The 18,683-nt window shown below is 41.2% G+C and overlaps 1 protein-coding gene across 4 annotated transcripts in view; it reads right to left on the reverse strand.

Annotated features, from left to right (window-relative positions):
• CAMSAP2 (calmodulin regulated spectrin associated protein family member 2) overlaps positions 1 to 18,683 on the reverse strand; it is a 180,900-nt gene that overhangs the window by 69,507 nt on the left and 92,710 nt on the right. For 2 of the 4 annotated variants that reach the window (XM_075936675.2, XM_075936674.2), the window contains exons 5-7: positions 15,617 to 15,649; positions 11,053 to 11,194; positions 1,728 to 1,867 (exon numbers count right to left, since the gene is read on the reverse strand). In XM_075936675.2, coding sequence (XP_075792790.2) covers positions 1,728 to 1,867; positions 11,053 to 11,194; positions 15,617 to 15,649 — 315 coding nt within the window. The remainder of the gene's footprint in view (positions 1 to 1,727; positions 1,868 to 11,052; positions 11,195 to 15,616; positions 15,650 to 18,683) is intronic. The other 2 variants (XM_075936676.2, XM_089780563.1) reach the window with 1 other exon arrangement.

Below are 18,683 nucleotides of genomic sequence, written 5' to 3' on the forward strand. Positions count from 1 at the left end.
ATCACCTGAATAATTCTACCTCCATGAGATGCAGTAGCTATGTTGGCAGGAGAAGCTCTCCTGTCAACATAGCACCATTGACATACAGGGGTTAAAGTAGGTATAAATACGTCACTCAGGAATATGAATTTTTCACACCCTTGTGCGATGTAGTTATACCAAAAGTGAGCATGTAGTGTGGACCTGGACTAAGGTTGCATCTATACTATGGACACTGCTATGTCAGCATAGTTATGCTGGCATAAAATTGCCACCCACCTGACAGAACAAGTTTTTCTGTTGGTATATGAATATCATCTTCCTGAGCCAAGTTAGCTATAATGACAGATACTTTCATTGATGCAAATGAGTACACAGGAGACTGGGTTAGCATAGCTATGTCAGTGGGGGTGGATTTTTCCCTCATCTCTGACTGACACTGCTCACCATCAACCTAACTTTTAAGTACCGACAAAGCTTATTTTCATCTAAGTCTAGCTTATTACAATTCAACTTGCATCTAATTTTAAATGATCTTAGTTAAACTGAAAAAAGCCTTGGTTTAAACAAAGGAAAGGGGAAAAAGGGAAAGCTTTTTGTGCTGGCTTAACTGAAAAAGTTTCAAATCACATCTTAAGTTAAACATGTGAAATATTGCATGTAACCAAGCCTGTAGTGACTAAGGCCTGGTCTACTCACAAATTTTGTGCCAATATAACTATGTTGATTTAGGAGAGTGATTTTTAGCAATACAGTTATGTTTGTACAACCCCTATTGTGAACACAGGTCTATTTGAACAAAGGTGCCTTTTATCAGTACATCCACAATCAGAGGCCTCACATTAACTACAATATGTGCACACACAAGTCCTGAGGTACACACCAACAAAATCTGGAAGGTTACCAAGCGTGCCTGTGACCTGCCAATACATTCATCTGGGTGAAATCACTGGGAGTTTCAAGTGCTCAGAACTTGGCAGAAATGAGCTCTAAATGGAGTTATTCAGATAAGAGACACAAGTAATGCAATTATACATAGAATTCTGTATACCTATGAGAAAACTCAAACATTTATTTGAATCTCATACTATACTTTATGATAAACATTTATACTGTGAAATTCAGTACAGTTTTCTGTTTTAAAGTAAGGAAATGAAATGTGCACAATGGCAAATGATGCTGCATAAGTGTTATATTTTTAAATTAAATTAATTCAAGAAATTCAAAGTTATAGTTTTCAGAGCCATCATACCCTATCAAATTAATATAGCGTACACACCCACCCACCCACCCACACATAAAATTCACAAGTTAACTCTCTCTTTATGTTTTGTATTTGTGTATACATTGATAAGGGGAGAGGAGTTTGTTACTCCAGAAACCATAACTTTTTACACTATCGTTTGAAAAATTTAGGAAGTCACAGACAACATAAGTCACAAGTACATGGTTAAGGAAATATTGCAGATTGTGGGTTTTTAATTGAGAGAAAAAAAAGTTGACAGTCTGCCCAGAACTAAGTGGTCTCCTTTTAAAAATATATTTTACATTAATATACCATCAAAAATGATGTAATATTTGCAGCTGAAACATGCATTTTATTAGCACATTGTAATTTAATCACCATGTCCCAAAAGATGCAATATCTTTTTTTGCTGAACCATATAGCACTAGATCTAAATGCAGCTAAAATAGCATTGTTAAAGCAGATCAGAAGAAATCACAACTTCAAAAAAACTTTTTTTTACCTTTACTGAAGAAGCAGCATATAGCATATCTTCCAGATTGAAATGGCAACACTGGTTCAAATATTCCTGACAAAATTCTTGAATGAGCTGTAGATTGTATAAGCTATCAGCCAATGACATGGTCTCCTTCAAACAAATATCTAAAATGAAAGAGGAAACTGAAAAGTTTAGTTATAGTTACAGCTCAGAAAATAAAAGTCTTATATTTAGTAAGTGCTTAGCATTTTAGAGGTAGATTTTAAAAAAGAGAGAATTTTTGTCAAAGATTTTTTTTTTAAATTCAGTTTGAATTAGATTTTAATTCCAGAATCTTGGAGGTCTCTCATCTTACTTTTTATTCCATCGCATTCTTATAAATTTGTTTGTATGCTAATAAAGCAGATTACCACCTTGAATACTTTGTAAAACACACTATGGTGGTTGGTTTTTTTGTTTGGTTTTTTTTGGTTTTTTTGTAAATGGTCATTGTAAACTATGATTTATTATTGTCTTGCTGAAAATAAGTTATGATCTAACTCTTTACCCATTTATTGTTTTGAATATTATCAAACATAACTATAACTGAAATATGTTGCATGGCTTACAGTGTCCCTCTTGCAACAATGTGTTAAATGCTGTAATACAAGTAGTATGGTAAAAGGGATTATACATCTGTTAACTGGAGTTCTCCAAGCATACTGATTTCTTACCACTGAACAGTCACTCTTGAGAAAAATGTGCCTCAACATCATAAACTCTATAAAAGCAGTATCAGTTTGGGCACCACATACCCTCTTTTGAGGATCAAAATGTTCAAAATGAGTTTATACAAGGAATTGCAAGCTCTGGTCTCTTCCTTTCCTTTTATTATTCAAAATACATTTTGGACACAGAAGTGGTAAAGGTAGGTGGGTGAGTGTGGTTCTGAAGCAGCAATATATTCTGCATACATGTACAACTAAGTAACTTTCCTTCAGTAACTGCCTCTTAGGAGATATTACTACTAGTCTAACTTCTTAAAGAAATTCTTACAAAATGAGGACCTGAAGGAAATAAAGTAAAGAATACATCTTCAGACTTCATTACTAAATTAAGGGAGTACAGCTAAGTGAAGATGTGAACAAAGTTTTGTATGACAGATTTGCAGATTTCAGGGTGGAGACATTTCTCCAGCATGCCACGAAATTTGTCTTTCAGCTATTAGGATGGGCCACCAGGAAGGAGGATTTCTGTTGGTCATAGATAGGAACAAATCATTTAGCTAAATCTTTGAACGGAAACGGATATAAACTGGGATGTGGTCACAAATGCAAAAAGAAAAAAACCTCTTGAAACAAAAAGTTCACTTTTAAATTAGGTAGCAAATCAACTTTTAAATGAAAATATGCAGGTTATATTCTTCTGTTAAATCTGGTTTGGGAGATGGAATTCGGAGATCAACCTAAGGAGGAATTTAGGATATAGACTAGGGATGTAAAAAAAGTAATGGAAAATTTCAGCCGTTACATGGTTACACGCACCCACAGCATGGCGGCAGCCAGCCCCCTGAGAGGCAGCATGCGCCGGGAGGCGTCTTTTAAGCTAGCTCCCGGCCAGCTCCCGCTTGCTGGCCTCATTCCCAGGGATACAAAGGCAGCAGGATGGAGTGGCAGCTGGCTCCCGGAAGCTGGTGTATGCTGGGAGCCAGCTTAAAAATTGGCTCCCAGCACGTACTATAAAATCATAGAATCCTAGGGCTGGAAAAGACCTCAGCCCCTTTCCCAAAGCAGGACCAACCCCAACTAAATCATCCCAGCCAGAGCTTTGTCACGGAGGACTTAAAAATACCTCTAGGGATGGAGATTCTACCACCTCCCTAGGTAACCTATTCCAGTACTTCACCACCCTCCTAGTGAAATAGTTTTTCTTAATATCCAACCTAGACCTCCCGCACTGTAACTTGAGACTATTGTTCCATGTTCTGTCATCCGTCACAACTGAGAACAGCCTCTCTCCATCCTCTTTGGAACCCCCCTTTAGGAACTTGAAGGCTGCTATCAAATCCCCCCTCACTCTTCCCTTCTGTAGACTAAATAAGCCCAAATCCCTCAGCCTCTCCTTGTAAGTCATATGCTCCAGACCCCTAATCATTTTGGTTACCCTCCACTGGACCCTCTCCAATGTGTCTACATCCTTTCTATAGATGTGGATGCAGTACTCCAGATGTGGCCTCACCAGTGCCGAATAAAGGGGAATAATAACTTCTCTAGGGGTATGTCTCCACAACAAAGTTATTTTGAAATAACAGCCATTATTTCGAAATAACTGTACTAGCATCTACACAAGCCAACCACTATTTCGAAATTAATTGGAAATAGCGGAAAGCTGTGTAGATGCTTATTTTGAAATAGAAGGCCTCCAGCCCTTCCCAGGGTGCCCTGCTGGCCACAACCAAGAAAACTACTCTCCCTCCACCTCTCCCCGGAGCCCTTATAGGGGTAGAGTGTGGCCACGGTTCCTGTGCCAGCTCCAAGCCTGCCAGCCCAACAAACAGTCTGTCCTGCCCCTGACCTAGAGGCCCCAATATGAGCCAGCAAGCCACCAGCAGCCAGCCGTCCACCGCTCCCCAGGAGCAGTCTGCCAGCTCCCAGGAGTCTGCCAGGGGCTGGAAAAGGCAGGCGCCTTCCTGGTTCAGTGCGGAGATCATGGATTTCATTGAGGTTTGGGGGGATTCCTCCAATGTCCAGGATCTCCACACTAGATGGAGGAATGCAGCTGTCTATGGCAGGATAGCTGCCACCATGGCCAGCAAAGGCCACATCCGCACCCAGGAACAGGTGCGGTTGAAAATAAAAGAGCTATGGCAGGCATATGCCAGGGCCACAGGGGGCATCTCCCAATCAGGGGCAAACACACCAAGCTGCCCTTATTTCAACGCCCTGGACCACATCCTGGGGGGCAGGACAGTCCATGCCCCCCATGTGGTTGTCAACCCTGGGCAGAGGGCCCTGACCAGGGCAGAGGAGGAGGAGAGCCAGGAGCTGCGGTAGGCCAGATGGAGCATGCTGAGCAGCCAGGACCCCAGAGCTGCCCCAGCAGACCTGTCGCTGTTGTCATCTGAGGCCAGGGAGGCAACGACAGGTGAGTGCCATCACTGTCCCTTTATGCGAGGGGGAGGAAGAAGGGAGAACATAACAGAAACCAGGGACTGTACACGTGGGCCTTGCTGTCCACGGATCACGCAGCAACCTGTGCATGTGCAAGCATGTGACATGCCACCCTTGGGCATGTGGACCCAGCTGGCTGCCACACAGGGGCCTTACCTTGTTAGCCACACGTGTGTGAAGAGGAATGACATTCTCCTGACTCCGGGGTGGGACACAGCAGGATGCCCTCCCTCCCGAAGGCCACTCTACACAGAGGCAGGGGACATCTTCCCTCCACCACACTATATAGAGCACAGGGGCATGGGTGTGGTCTTGGGGTAGCTCCCACTCCCAGGGATAGCAAGACATTCCGAACATGGCCTCTGTGCAAGCACATCGGCTCTGATGGTGCAGGGAATGGTCATCCTCATCTTGCAGATGGGGGCTGGGCTTCATCCACTGTGTCCCCAGGGATAACTGACCACTTTTCTTGTTTCTCTACAGCCGCACCAGCTGCACGTGCAAGGTGCACCATCCTACCCTGGACATGGTCCTGCACCCGAGGGGTCCGCAGGACCATCTGTGCAGTGGAGGGATACTTACAGCAGCACCTGGAGGCACTGCGAGCCCTGCACTGCACCCTCCAGCACTGGGTGCAAGAAGAGCTGCAGCTCCAGCGGGAGCAGCTTGCCCAGGGACGTGCCATCTGCCAGCACCTGCAGACCCTGGTGCAGAGCGTGCTGCCTCCTGCTGCTCCAGCGCCTGCTGTCTCCCCATCTACTGCTCCTCCTCCTCCTGCCACTTCTTCTTCCCATCCCGCTTCTCTCTTCACACCCACCATCCCCCTGGGGACGCCGAGGCCCCCGCACCCACGGTGCTGGGAGACAGTTGGCCCGACAGGACCCCCAACCCTAAGCCTTGAGCTTCCCCTCCCCGTTGCTCCCCTTGCTTCCCCCTTCCAGCGTCCTCCTCCCAAGTTTCCCCCTCCCCTCTCCCACTGTCTCTCCCCCCTTCTCCCACCTCCTTTCCCCAGTCTCACCAGAGTTTAATTCCCCCCCACCCCAGTTTTGTTAAATAAAGAGAGCTTGTGTTTATAAAAATACATGTATTTTATTTGACATCAGGAAGGGGGGGCTAGGGAGGAGTAAGTGGAAGGACGTGAGGGAGGAATGAGGCACAAGCTCCCAGTGGGGCACACCAGGGAGACTGTTAGTGCTCCTCGGGCTGGAAGCTCTCCCACAGGGCCTCCTGGATACTGACAGCCCCCCGATGGACCTCCCGGATGGTAGCCTGCAGAAAATGCAGCCAGGCTCACAGCAACGCCTCCAAGAGAAGCACCAGAGTGCCCAGGGGCAGCTCTGGCTCCATGTTGCAGAGTGCTGTCGTGTCCCTAGTGAGGGCAACCAGAGCACGCAGAGAAAAGAAATGCTTGCTGTCCCTTATAGAGCTAGGCAAGAAAGCAGGGAAACCTGAGAACCGGCTGTCCGGGGGGATCCCTTTAAGCACAGGCCTCAGATAGCCTCAGGCAGCAGCCACACAAAGTAACTCCTGACTTGATGCCTGCCAAAACTGGTTCCAGGCGGCCTTAAATACAATTCAGTGTCCACTCAGCGTGGACATGCTAATTCGAAATAGCCAAATGCTATTTCGAAATGTATTTTGTGTGTAGATGCTTTATTTCGAAATATCTTATTTAGAAATAACTATTTTGAAATTAGATATTTCAAAATAACGCTGTAGTGTAGGCATACCCTAGATCTGCTGCAAATGCTCCTCTTAATGCACCTTAATAAGCCATTAGGCTGCTTGGCTACAAGGCACACTGTTGACTCATATCCAGCTTCTCATCTACTGTAATCCCCAGGTCCTTCTCTGATGAACTGTTACTTAGCCAGTCAGTCCTCAGACTGTAACAATGCTTAGGATTCTTCCATCCCAAATGCAGGATTCTGCACTCGTCCTTGTTGAACTTCATCAGATTTCTTTTGGCCTAATCCTTCAATTTATCTAGGTCACTCTGAACCCTATCCCTAACCCTCAAGCATATCTACTTCTCCCCCTATCTTAGCGTCTTCTGCAAACTTGCTCAGGGTGCAATCCATCCCCTCATTCAGGTCATTAATAAAGATGTTGAACAAAACCGGCCCTAGAACCGATCCTTGGGGCACTCCACTTGAAACTGACCACTAACCAGACATTGAGCCATTGATCACTACCCGTTGGGCCCGACAATCTAACCAGCTTTCTATCCACTGTACAGTCCATTTATCCAATCTATACTTCCTTAACTTGCTGGCAAGAATATTGTGGGAGATCGTATCAAAAGCTTTGCTAAAGTCAAAGTATATCACTTACACTGACTTCCCCAGGTCCACCAAGCTAGTTACCTCATCATAGAAGCTAATCAAATTGGTCAGGCATGACTTGCCCTTCGTGAATCCATGTTGACTATTCCTGATCACTTTCCCCTCTTCAAAGCGCTTCAAAATGGATTCCTTGAGGATCCCCTCCATGATTTTTCTGGGGACTGAGGTAAGGCTGACTGGTCTGTTGTTCTCTGGATTGTCTTTCTTCCCTTTTTTAAAGATGGGCACTACATTTGCCTTTTTCCAGTCATCCGGGACCTCTCCCGATCTCCACGAGTTTTCAAAGATAACGACCAAAGGCTCTGCAATGACATTTGCCAACTTCCTCAGTACCCTCGGTTGCATTAAATCTGGACCCATGGATTTGTATATGTCTAGCTTTTCTAAATAGTTCTTAACCTGATCTTTACCCACCGAGGGCTGCCCACCTCCTTCCCATACTGCATTGCCTAGTGCAGTTATCTGGGAGGTGACATTTTCTGTGAAGACAGAGGCAAAAAAAGCACTGAATCCTTCTGCTTTTCTCACATCTGTCAATAGTAAGGGCATTCAGTAAGGGCCCCATGCTCTCTGATCACCCTCTGATTGCTAACATGCCTGTAGAAACTTTTCTTGTTACCCTTCAAATCCCTTGCTAGCTGCAATTCCAGTTGTGCTTTTGCCTTCCTGATTGCTCCCCTGCATTGTCGAGCAATATATTTATCCTTCCTAGTCATATGTTCAAGTTTCCACTTCTTATAAGCTTCCTTTTTGTGTTTAAGCTCACCAAGGATTTCCCTGGTTAGCCAATCTGGTCACCTCCATATTTACTTTTCTTACTGCGTATTGGGATGACTTGGTCCTGTGCCTTCAATAAAGCTTCTTTAAAATACAGCCAGATCTCCTGGACTCCTTTCCCCTTCATGTTAGCATCTCAAGGGATCCTGGCATCATTTCTCTGTGCGAGTCAAAGTCTGCTTTTTCTGAAGTCGAGAGTGTGTATTTTGCTGCTCTCCCTTCTTCCATTGGTCAAGTTCCTGAAATCTACCATCTCATGATCATTGCTTCCCAAGTTGCCACCCACATCTACTTCCCCTAAGCTGTGCATGGCCTCTGGTTGATTCCTTCAGCACTTATACCAGGAAGTTGTCCCCAACATTCTCTAATGTTTGCCTGTGTTCTGCTGTATTGGTCCTGGCTCCTGCTTGGTTATATATGGTCCCGGGTCCTGCTCCACTCCCAGGGAATGAGTTTCCACCCTGCTCTGTGAATTTTGAAACAGAACCTGAAACGTGGGGTGACAGCTGGCTCCCTAGGAGCAGGGCAGGAGCCTGCTTGTAACCATTCATGGTAACAGATAAGCCCAGGCTTGCTGGTTAACTGTGTAAGGAGTTATCCTATTACATCCCTAATGTGGGCACAGTATCACTTTAATCTTACTAGGGATGTGAATGACTAGTCAACTATCCAATAAGCAAATGCTTAGCAGATAGTCAATAGACTAGCTGACTACTCGCTTCCCCCACCCTTGCAGCCTCTATCAGAAAGAGGCAGCAAGGGTGGGGAAAAGAAGGGGTGCTTCGAAGTGGCAACGCTGCATGAAGCTTGGGGCCAGACCCTGGGCTCCATGCAGCGCTGCTACTTTGAAATGCCACGTGCAGTCCGGAGCCAGCTGGGAGTCCCCACTGGCCTGGGCTGCACACAGCATTTCAAAGGCTTCAAAGTGGCAGCTGCTGCTTTGAAACACCATGGGGAGCACGGCCCCATGCTCCCTGTGGCGCTTTCACCTATGAAGTGCAGCAACAGTCCTGGGGCTGTTGCTACACTTCAAAGGCGGAAGCGCCCTTATTGACTAATTGATGCAAATTGCATTAACTATTTGATTGGCCAAATAATCGAAATTTTACATTCCTATATCTTACAGAACAAAATGAAGCCTCATTTAGCCTGTTTGTTGAGCTAATAGCTACTGAGTGTGCAGCCTTTGAGGGGCGAGAGTAAAAGTCTGGTTGGTACGGAGTTCTAATCTCAGGAAGGTAAAGGTTCAGACTAGAAGATATATAAGAATTGTGCCCTATTCAGTCAGATAAAGAAAAACTTTTGTTCGCTGGATTGGAACATTATGATAAATTGCTAAAATCAGCCAGGTGGACTTTAAATTACCCAAAGAAGCCCCAGGCATTTTATTTATTTATTTATTTATTATTTTTAATTAAAGGATAGCAAGTAGTCTAGAATACAAAGAATGAGAAAATGACACTGGATCTGTTTCTACGGTTTCCCTGTTTATTAAAAAAAGCATCTCTATTTTAGTCCATACCATTCTGGTAGCTGGTTTCTTTAATTTCAAAATGAGCTGGTACTTCTCGTGTCAACATTCAACACGAATATCTAATAAGTATCAAGAATGATGCCATCAGATAGAATATGCTTCAATAAAGAATTTATATTTTGGTGCTTTCTATAATACTCACAGAAGACCCCCAATTGCCTCTGACCTCATTTCTTAGACAAGAAAGGGAGGACTTTACATGCATATTTTTAAAAGGTGACAGGATATCATGGCCAGAAGATCCAAATAACAAAACTGGGATACTAAAAGGATGACATGATCCCTGTCTTGCTTCATTGTTCCACAAAACAGCAAGTAGAGGTATCTGTGGGAAGATCCCAACTCCAGGCCTAAAAAAAATGCATCAGTCCAAAATTCTAAATCTCTGTCTTCAAACAGCAAGAGGATAAGGGGTGCAAAGTCCCAAGGAGTCAGCATTCATGGCAGCCCTGATTTCAATGATTCTCTGATTAGAAATCCCATATAGTAACAGCACATGCCTGGATATAACACTTCCATAACCTACATAAGCCACCTTTTTCCAATCTCATGAGCCCAAGAAAAATGACTGGAATTTTTCTTTCTTAAATCTGGAGGACGGTGATATTGAAGGCACTGGGGGTATTATCTGGAATGGTTTTGCATGAGGATTTTATTAATTCAGATCTGATCAAGCCTGAGATCCATACACATTCTCCTTGATTACTTGGATCACACGTATTCCCAACAAGGTTGAAGTTTCCATGGGGAAAGCAGGAGCCAGAGCCTGAGCAAAAAGCCAAGACACTTAAGTGTCATATGAAGCACACAGATTAAAACCAGATTCATTATTCTGGTCTGTCAGGAGGAAGATCTGGTTTGAACGAGGCCTCAGAACATAACAATGGCATAAAGTTGCTCATCACTGTAGATAAGCACCAGCTTAAAACTCAACGGAGTAGATCAAACACATTAAACTGTGTGTTTTATTTTTGTATCGACTAACACTGACATTCCAGAAGCTGTCAAGTTAACTAATAAAGTAGACACATGTGAAGAAACCACCTGCTGCACAGTGCAGCTACGGTGTCATGGTGCTTAGTCAACTTGCTACACAGTAAGAATGAAAATGGGGGTAGCTGGGGTTGTGGGCCATTTATATAAATTTGTAACTTGGTCAGATGCATGGAAAGGATTTACTTGGCCATAATGGTCACCGTTTGTTAGATAGTTCCAAGACTCATGGCACTGAGGATGTGCTCTGCAGATTCCTCACGCTTGAAAGACAGCTCCTTATGGAGTCATCTTTACAAACTTATATTTGCTTGGTTATGTATGGAAAGTAATGGCAAACATAATATTGGGAGCTACCCTGATACATGGTGCTCTTTTTAAAAAGAGAGATTTTATGCACTGGTCACAGCTTTTAAGAATCACTCAAATTTTACCTCTTGTATGTCCATGCTCTTTAATGCAACCATATTAATTTATACCAAAGAAAAGTTCATTTTATCTTGCTTCACCATCTTTTTGGTGACCGACTGTCATGTCATATACATACTTACCCTCCAATTTGACAATTTCAGGACAGTAGAAGTGGATCAGAGCTGCTAAAGCACAACCATCTGTACCATCCTTCAGCAGATTTTCTACCAGTGGAATGCAGGGCAGCTGCTTAAGCAATGTTTGCTCCTTTCTGTAACGAGCCTACCATGTAGAAAGAGATTAAAAGAGACATCTGCTCAGAAACATATATGAAAACAGATTTGTACTGTAGAGTCCATGTCCCATTAGTGGAAAAAGTATTGACTAATACCAAGTCAGACACCATTTTGTCAGTCATTACTTTCTGTAGATTAATATTTGTGCTAAACAAATAAGCAAAATGTAGACAGATTTAACAGGAAATAAACCCGTCCACTATTTTGCCACTTTCATTCAAAACTACTATGCTACCAAAATTTGATAAACTATATAAAATATTCTAATTCACTCTGAACTAAGATAGTTCACTTGTCACTATCAGGAGACATTCGGTGGCATTCAATTTCATAGCATTAAAAATTACTTAGCTGTCTAACACAATGAGCCAGATACTCAGCTGGTGAAACTCAGAAAAGCTCCTTGAAAATGAACGGAGCTATGCCAATGTAGACCATATGATGATCTGAACTAATACAAGATTCAGTTTTGAACTTGGCAGCACGTCCTAAGTAGCAAAATCTGGATTTGATCAGCTCCGTTTTCATTATTAATCTGTGTTATACAGACAACAGTTCATCAAGAAGAATATTCATGGTCAAGATTACTAGGGTAAACAAACATTACAAAAAGAAAAACCATTTTGAAAAGAAAATTTTTTTGCTCTAATTTAACACTAGTCATTCTTAATGTCTCTTCTCTTATCCTCTGAGAAGGCAAAAATTTTTTAAAAAGTACCAATAGTATGATGTATTTACTAACTTGATATGATTATTGAGTAATTGACCTTTTAATTTTCAAATAGTACAGAAAGTTTACTTCATACTATGTGCTAATTAGGATGTCAAGAATATCCCTTAGCTAACTAATTTTATGTTTATGTTTTTTTAAAGTTACATGTATATTTAGATGAAATTAGAGGGGTCTTTTTTAAATTCTGAGAATTCACTCACTATACGCTTTAACCCTGAAATCTATACTTTATGGTCACCAGCCTTTTGGTGAGAAACAGATGCGATTCCATTTGGTGCATTTCAGTGTCTCTCGTGCACTGGCCAAAATGGGGGACTCAGAGATGTAGTACTCTCAGACTGCATCACTTGTGGAGAGACACCAGTCCTGAGAACTGAAATCAAGTCTTTATTCTAGCACACCAGAATGGTCCAGATAAATATTAAAACACTAACTGGTTAAAAGTTAACTAGTAAGATTTAAAACTGCACTTGAAGCTTGAAATGTGGTGCCACTATAGCATTAAGTATATTGTTATATGAAGATACAAACGGAAGGACAGTTTTCCCTTGCTGTAGTTAAAGAAAACTTGTTCATCTTTCATGTATTATTAATATTTGATTTGCATATGTTAGTAACACTTTACCTACATTTAAGCAAGACACTTTCTTACTGTCAGCTTTTCCCTCCACCTTCACAATTGGCAATTCTTTGTTCGTGACAACCTCATCTATTGTAATGGAAATCTCTATCATGTCACAAATATAGAATTATGCTTTTCCTTCATGGAAATGGTTCAGAAATGAAGTGTGAAGAGATATGTTTTGAATTTATTTTACACAGCAATAGTGGAAAAGATACAAACACCACAATGTATAAACTGACTCAAAATCATAATTAAAATTTTCTTTTAATAATTTAATATATGAAAGTCAATTTTTAAAGAACATTTTACATTTGTTTTAAATACAGAGTACAATGGCTGGCCTAGCAGCACATCGCACTATGCTACTACATGACGACTTTCTGGAAGAAAGCTTCCTGTCATTTAAATGACTCAAACTGCCTTCTGAATAGTGTAAAATTCTCTTTGGGAATTATATCAAACCTTTAAGGTACCATAAAAGCATGAGTATAATGCGCACTTTTTTCCCTGTTTATTTAGGCTCAAAGCCAGGGTGCGCATTATACACAGGAGAAAATTTTTTTCAAGTTTTAAACTCCCCCTCCCCTCCGCACAGAAACTTTCCTGCTGCAGCGCAATGCGGGAGCTGCCACACTGCCAGGCTCCCAGACAAGGCGAGGAGCCGGTGGTGCCACCAGGCTGCAGCACCCAGTCTCGCTGCCTGTCTGGTGCTCCTTCAGGCTGCGCCTGGAAGTCGCTAGGAATTCCCACGGCAGGTGCGAGCTAGGCGTGGCGCACGGGCAGCTGTCCACTATGCGTGCATTTCCCAGGCAAGCCTGCAGGTAGGAGCGGCACGTCCCTCTCTCCCTCTCTCCTGCTGCCTTTGGGAAGCGGGCGAGGCTGGGCGTGGTGCTGGTGGATTAGTTCCTGGCGCAGCGTGGCAGGCAGTGTTGGACTTCAGAAATTCTGGACTTCAGAAACAGGCTACCTCCTGTTCTCCTGTACGCTGGGCTGCGCATTGTACATAGGAGTTCAGTTTTTTTCATTATGCTAAGATTCTAAAGTCAGGGTGTGCATTATACACAGGTGCGCATTATACTCGCGATTTTACGGTAGATCTGAAAGAAGATGATTGTTTGAAAGAACAGAAGTACCAAACTTCAAGAAAAATTAGTTAAAATATAATCAAAACTAATAGGTTGCTCAAGGTATATGTTGTATGATATTTTAATAGGAATTTACTCCGCATTTGATAAACAGGGCAACAGACATTATACTTGTACTACTTCATATTACTGTGTAGCCAGCAGTGACTTGTTTTATTTTTAATCTGGAAGTGTCATAATAAATGTGGCCCTAACAAGAACATTTTAACATGTTTATCAAAGCATTGGTACCATGTTTATCAAAGCATTGGTACATCACTGCTTTTTATAGCTCTACTGCAAATATACCGTAGATGAAGTTTCTAGTATACTGCTAGGGAATTATTGGTAAACTAATGCTTTATGCAAAACAGCTACAACAAAAGGTTTATTCTGAAACAGCTCTTCACTAGCACCTGGTTTTATGGAAAAACTATGTGTCAGATTATGATTTGAGGTGTACTTTATTTTTGTAGTTTACTAATAGCCTACTTTTGGCTTTACTCCTCTCCCCTATGTTAGTTATGCTGTTGTCCTTTTATTCCTGAAATATGAACATTGTCCAGAACTGAATTTTCTCTTTCAATAATATACTGATAGCAATGCAGGAGGGTGGGCGGAACAAAACTGCAAAGTAATTACTTGTATAGGACAGATGCTTATGAATTTGGGTTCAATTGGCTAGAAATAGAACAGCTGTAGCCTTTATTACAAGCAATGTTTCTTGGGGGAGAGGGATAGCTCAGTGGTTTGAGCATTGGCCTGCTAAACCCAGGGTTGTGAGTTCAATCCTTGTAGAGGCCATTTGGGGCAAAAATTCATCAGGCATGGTACTTGGTCCTGCTGTGAAGGCAGGGGACTGGACTCAATGACCTTTCAAGGTCCCTTCCAGTTCTAGGAGATAGGCAATCTCCATTATTAAATGCCAGTCTTTAGGCAATAGCCAAACTTCATTTACAGTAAACAACTGCCTAACACCTTAATTTCTTTGCATCATATAAACCATATTTTATTAGTTAGAGCAAAGCCATCTAAAGGCCTGTCCATGCATGATTTGACTGGAAGATGAAAAGTACATCTTTGGACAACAGTACAAAAATTAAGTATGCAGTACAGCATTTACTTGACCATCTACAGATTAAGTCAGTTGCAAAGTAGCTCCACACCTGTAATATAGATTCACTGATGCCAGAGAAAAGGGTATATTTTCTTTACTGTTGGAGTGTAGCATAGAATTTTAATGTAAATTGTAATAAGGGAAAATTATAATCTCTTAATGAGAAAGCATCAAGGAAATAGATTTAGTTTGTTAATGAAGCACGGACTTAAGGCTTTTATATTTTAAACAGTATGGGGACAACCAATGTTTTGGTCCCATAAATAATCATCACTAATTGAAGAGAGAGAAACTAGGATAAAAGGAGTATGTGATTCATATTTTTATTATGTGTCTAAAAACTTTAAGTGACACTTAATGTCAACCAACACACAAAAGGTTGGCTTCTGTGCATCTATGTTCTTGGTAAAGTACACAAGCAGCTCTGCTTCATGATGAATTAAGAGTTTGAGTATGAACCAACCAAAGAACTTTACTAGAGAGTAAAGAAAGGGCGTTTTATATTCTGACGCAAGATACCAAAAGGCATTATGAAAAAGTAAAATAGTATCATACGCATCTGTATTGGTTATCAACTGTTCTTAAAGCAACTTCTGATCTACTATTGTACCTTAAGTTTTAATTTTTCCTAGATTACCTTGAAAGACTAGATTCTAAAACATGTGAACCCTAAGGACAGCAGTCTACTACTATGCCATAATCTAATCAATCTAAGATAAATGAAATGAGGAGTATACTAGCATGACATGAACTAACCCATTCTCATTTTAAGCTATTAGATCAAAGGTGACAGAGTTGAGCAAACTTACAGGAACCAGTTTCCAAAACCATTTGGTAGGAGACTTCAGAGGAAGCAGTGGGAAAAAGAAAAAAGCGAAGAGCAAAAGGAAAAAAATTATCAGATTTTACAGTTTATCTTTACATTGGCACTTTAAATTTCAGACATGATAAAATGCAATTCAATAATGAAAATGATCATTTTCAGTTTATCAACAGAATAATTTTCCCCCAATAAGAAACAGATTTTTAAATCAGTATTCTGCAATCAATGTCTGAGAAATTCATCTGAGACTATGATATCACAGCATCAAAATGAAACAAAATACAGGACTATGTAGCACTTTAAAGACTAACAAGATGGTTTATTAGGTGATCAGCTTTCGTGGGCCAGACCCACTTCTGAAGAAGTGGGTCTGGCCCACGAAAGCTGATCACCTAATAAACCATCTTGTTAGTCTTTAAAGTGCTACATAGTCCTGTATTTTGTTTCAGCTACACCAGACTAACACGGCTACATTTCCATCAAAATGAAGTGACTCAGAACGTAAAATATGCAAAAAAAGCTAAGGCAACATATAGTAACCGGTCTAAACATGCTTGTTTAGCAATATTACAAATTTCCAGTGAGTTTTGTAACAGTTAATTCTAATGAAAACCAGTAATGTTTCATACAAGTTTAAAAATATTTTGTAAATTGAATTGTATGACAATCTTCAGAAAAATGAAAGGTACAGGCAATCATGTTTTTGCAATGACAAGTCACATTGGCATCAGCTATATGATGGACAATGATCGGAATGTACAGCCTACTAAACGTAGTTTTCTTTTAGCTACTTTTAGGAAAGAGAGAAAAAAATCAGAATTGGTGGATTTAATAATAATAAATTTAACTATAAAATATGTATGATAATAAAGTTACCAAGTAATCAGATTTGCAAATACAATGAACTCACTCTAAATGTCTAATCCCAAATCCACTGAAAAAAAATTAAAATTATTGCATTGATTCAAAGGCTTTTAGATTAGTTCCTAACTATGCTTATGTGTTTCAGAAAAATATTACAAAAAAGAGCTACCTGCTTATAAAGATAACTGTTGTTTTTTAAGATCTGAGTATAGACTCAGGTGTGTATGCATCCAATGCATGAAAGGTGGAAAACTTTTCCCAGCAGTGCCAGCAGGGGGTGGCACTCATGTCCTCCAGCTCTCAGCCCCCCTTCCCTGGCAATTTAAGGGCAGTGCTACCCCAACTGCTCTCAGTCCCTTTGCTCCAAACATTAATACAAGACACTCCGGTACAGAGGGGATGGAGAATGGGCTGTGGAATATGTGTCTCCACCCACATCTTGGAGAACAACTGTCACAGTACAGGTAAGTAACCATTTTTCTGAGAGGTTGTAGATGGGTATTCCACTCAGTTGACTCACAAACACTACTTTAGGGTGGTGCGGCATGGAGTCTAATTTAAGAACTGCAGGATTGCATTCCCAAAGTTTGCATCTAACCTAGATACGGTGTTATTGCATAGTGCTTGATAAAATATATATTTACACAACCCTGGGTAGCACTGAGGAATGCTATTGATATTGTTTGGGCCCTAAAATGAGCCCATAATCTCTGAGGAAGCACAGTCGGAGGAACAGTTATTTTATATGCTATTGTAATGCAGGAAGTTATCCACCTAGAAATAATCTGCCTAGTTTACCTGACCCTTCCTTTTATCTGAATAGGAGACAAAAAGATGAGGGATGAATGAAAAAGCTTATTCCTCTTTAGAGAAAACACCAAGCATTGTCTCACATCCAGTGAATGAAGTTGCTGTTCATATGCATTTGAGTGTAGTTAAAAATATTACTTAATTATGGTGAAATGGGGAAACCACTTCCAACAAAAACTTTGGATGTAGTCGTAGGGCCACCTTGTCTTTGAAAACCTGTATTAATAGAAGCTCTGCCATCATGGCCTGCAGCTCGCTCACTCTCATTCAAGCTAGAGCAAGAAGAAACGCTATCTTCTGCATAGGAGGGACAGAGAACAGGTTGCCAGGGGTTCAAATGAAGGCCCCATAAGAGCATTGAAGATGTAGCAGATACATCAAAATGTCCCATATATACACTACCCTTGATTGAATCCCCTGGACTAGTGATCACATCAGAAAAGTGCAAGTTGGTTTTGAACTGGTAATTCTTGTAGACAGTTTTCTATTATTGAGTAGCACTTGTTTAAACAGCATTTCTCTTCATCTAAGCATACAGCATTCTGTGCCATTTTATTTCAGAAGGTTAAAAAAAGTTACTGGAGGGAAGCTGTTCTAGATTTGATTTTAACAAATAGGGAGGAACTGGTTCAGAATTTGAAAGTGGAAGGCAGCTTTGGTGAAAGTGATCATGAAATCATAGAGTTCATGTTTCTAAGGTATGGTAAAAGGGATAACAGCAAAATAGAGACAATGGATTTCAGGAAGGCAACTCCGAGAGCTGGTAGGTAAGGTCCCATGGGAAGCAACACTAAGGGGGAAAACAACTGAGGAGAGTTGACAGTTTTTCAAAGGGACATTATTAAGGGCCCAAAAGCAAGCTATTCCACTGTGTAGGAAAGATAGACAGTATGGCAAAAGACCACCTTGACTTAACCAGGAGATCTTGCATGATCTAAAAATAAAATAGGAGTCATATAAAAAAATGGAAACTAGGACAAATTACAAAGGATGAATATAAGCAAACAGTACAGGTATGCAGGGACAAGATTAGAAAGGCAAAGGCACAAAATGGGCTCAAATTAGCTACAGATATAAAGGGAAACAAAAAGACATTCTATAAATATATTAGAAGCATGAGGAAGACCAAGGACAGGGTAGGCCCACTGCTCAGTGAGGAGGGAGAAAGAGTAACAGGAAACCTGCAAATGGCAGAGGTGCTTAATGACTTTTTTGTTTCAGTCTTCATCAATAAGTCTGATGATGAAGGAATGTCTAACACAGTGAATGCTAGTGGGAAGAGGGTAGGTTTAGAAGATAAAATTTTAAAAAAAGAACAAGTTAAAATCATTTAGAAAAGTCAAACATCTGCAAGTCACTCAGGGCCTGATTAAATGTAT

Source organism: Pelodiscus sinensis, chromosome 9, assembly GCF_052426305.1.
Source record: "Pelodiscus sinensis isolate ZL-2025 chromosome 9, ASM5242630v1, whole genome shotgun sequence".
NCBI lineage: Eukaryota > Metazoa > Chordata > Testudines > Trionychidae > Pelodiscus > Pelodiscus sinensis.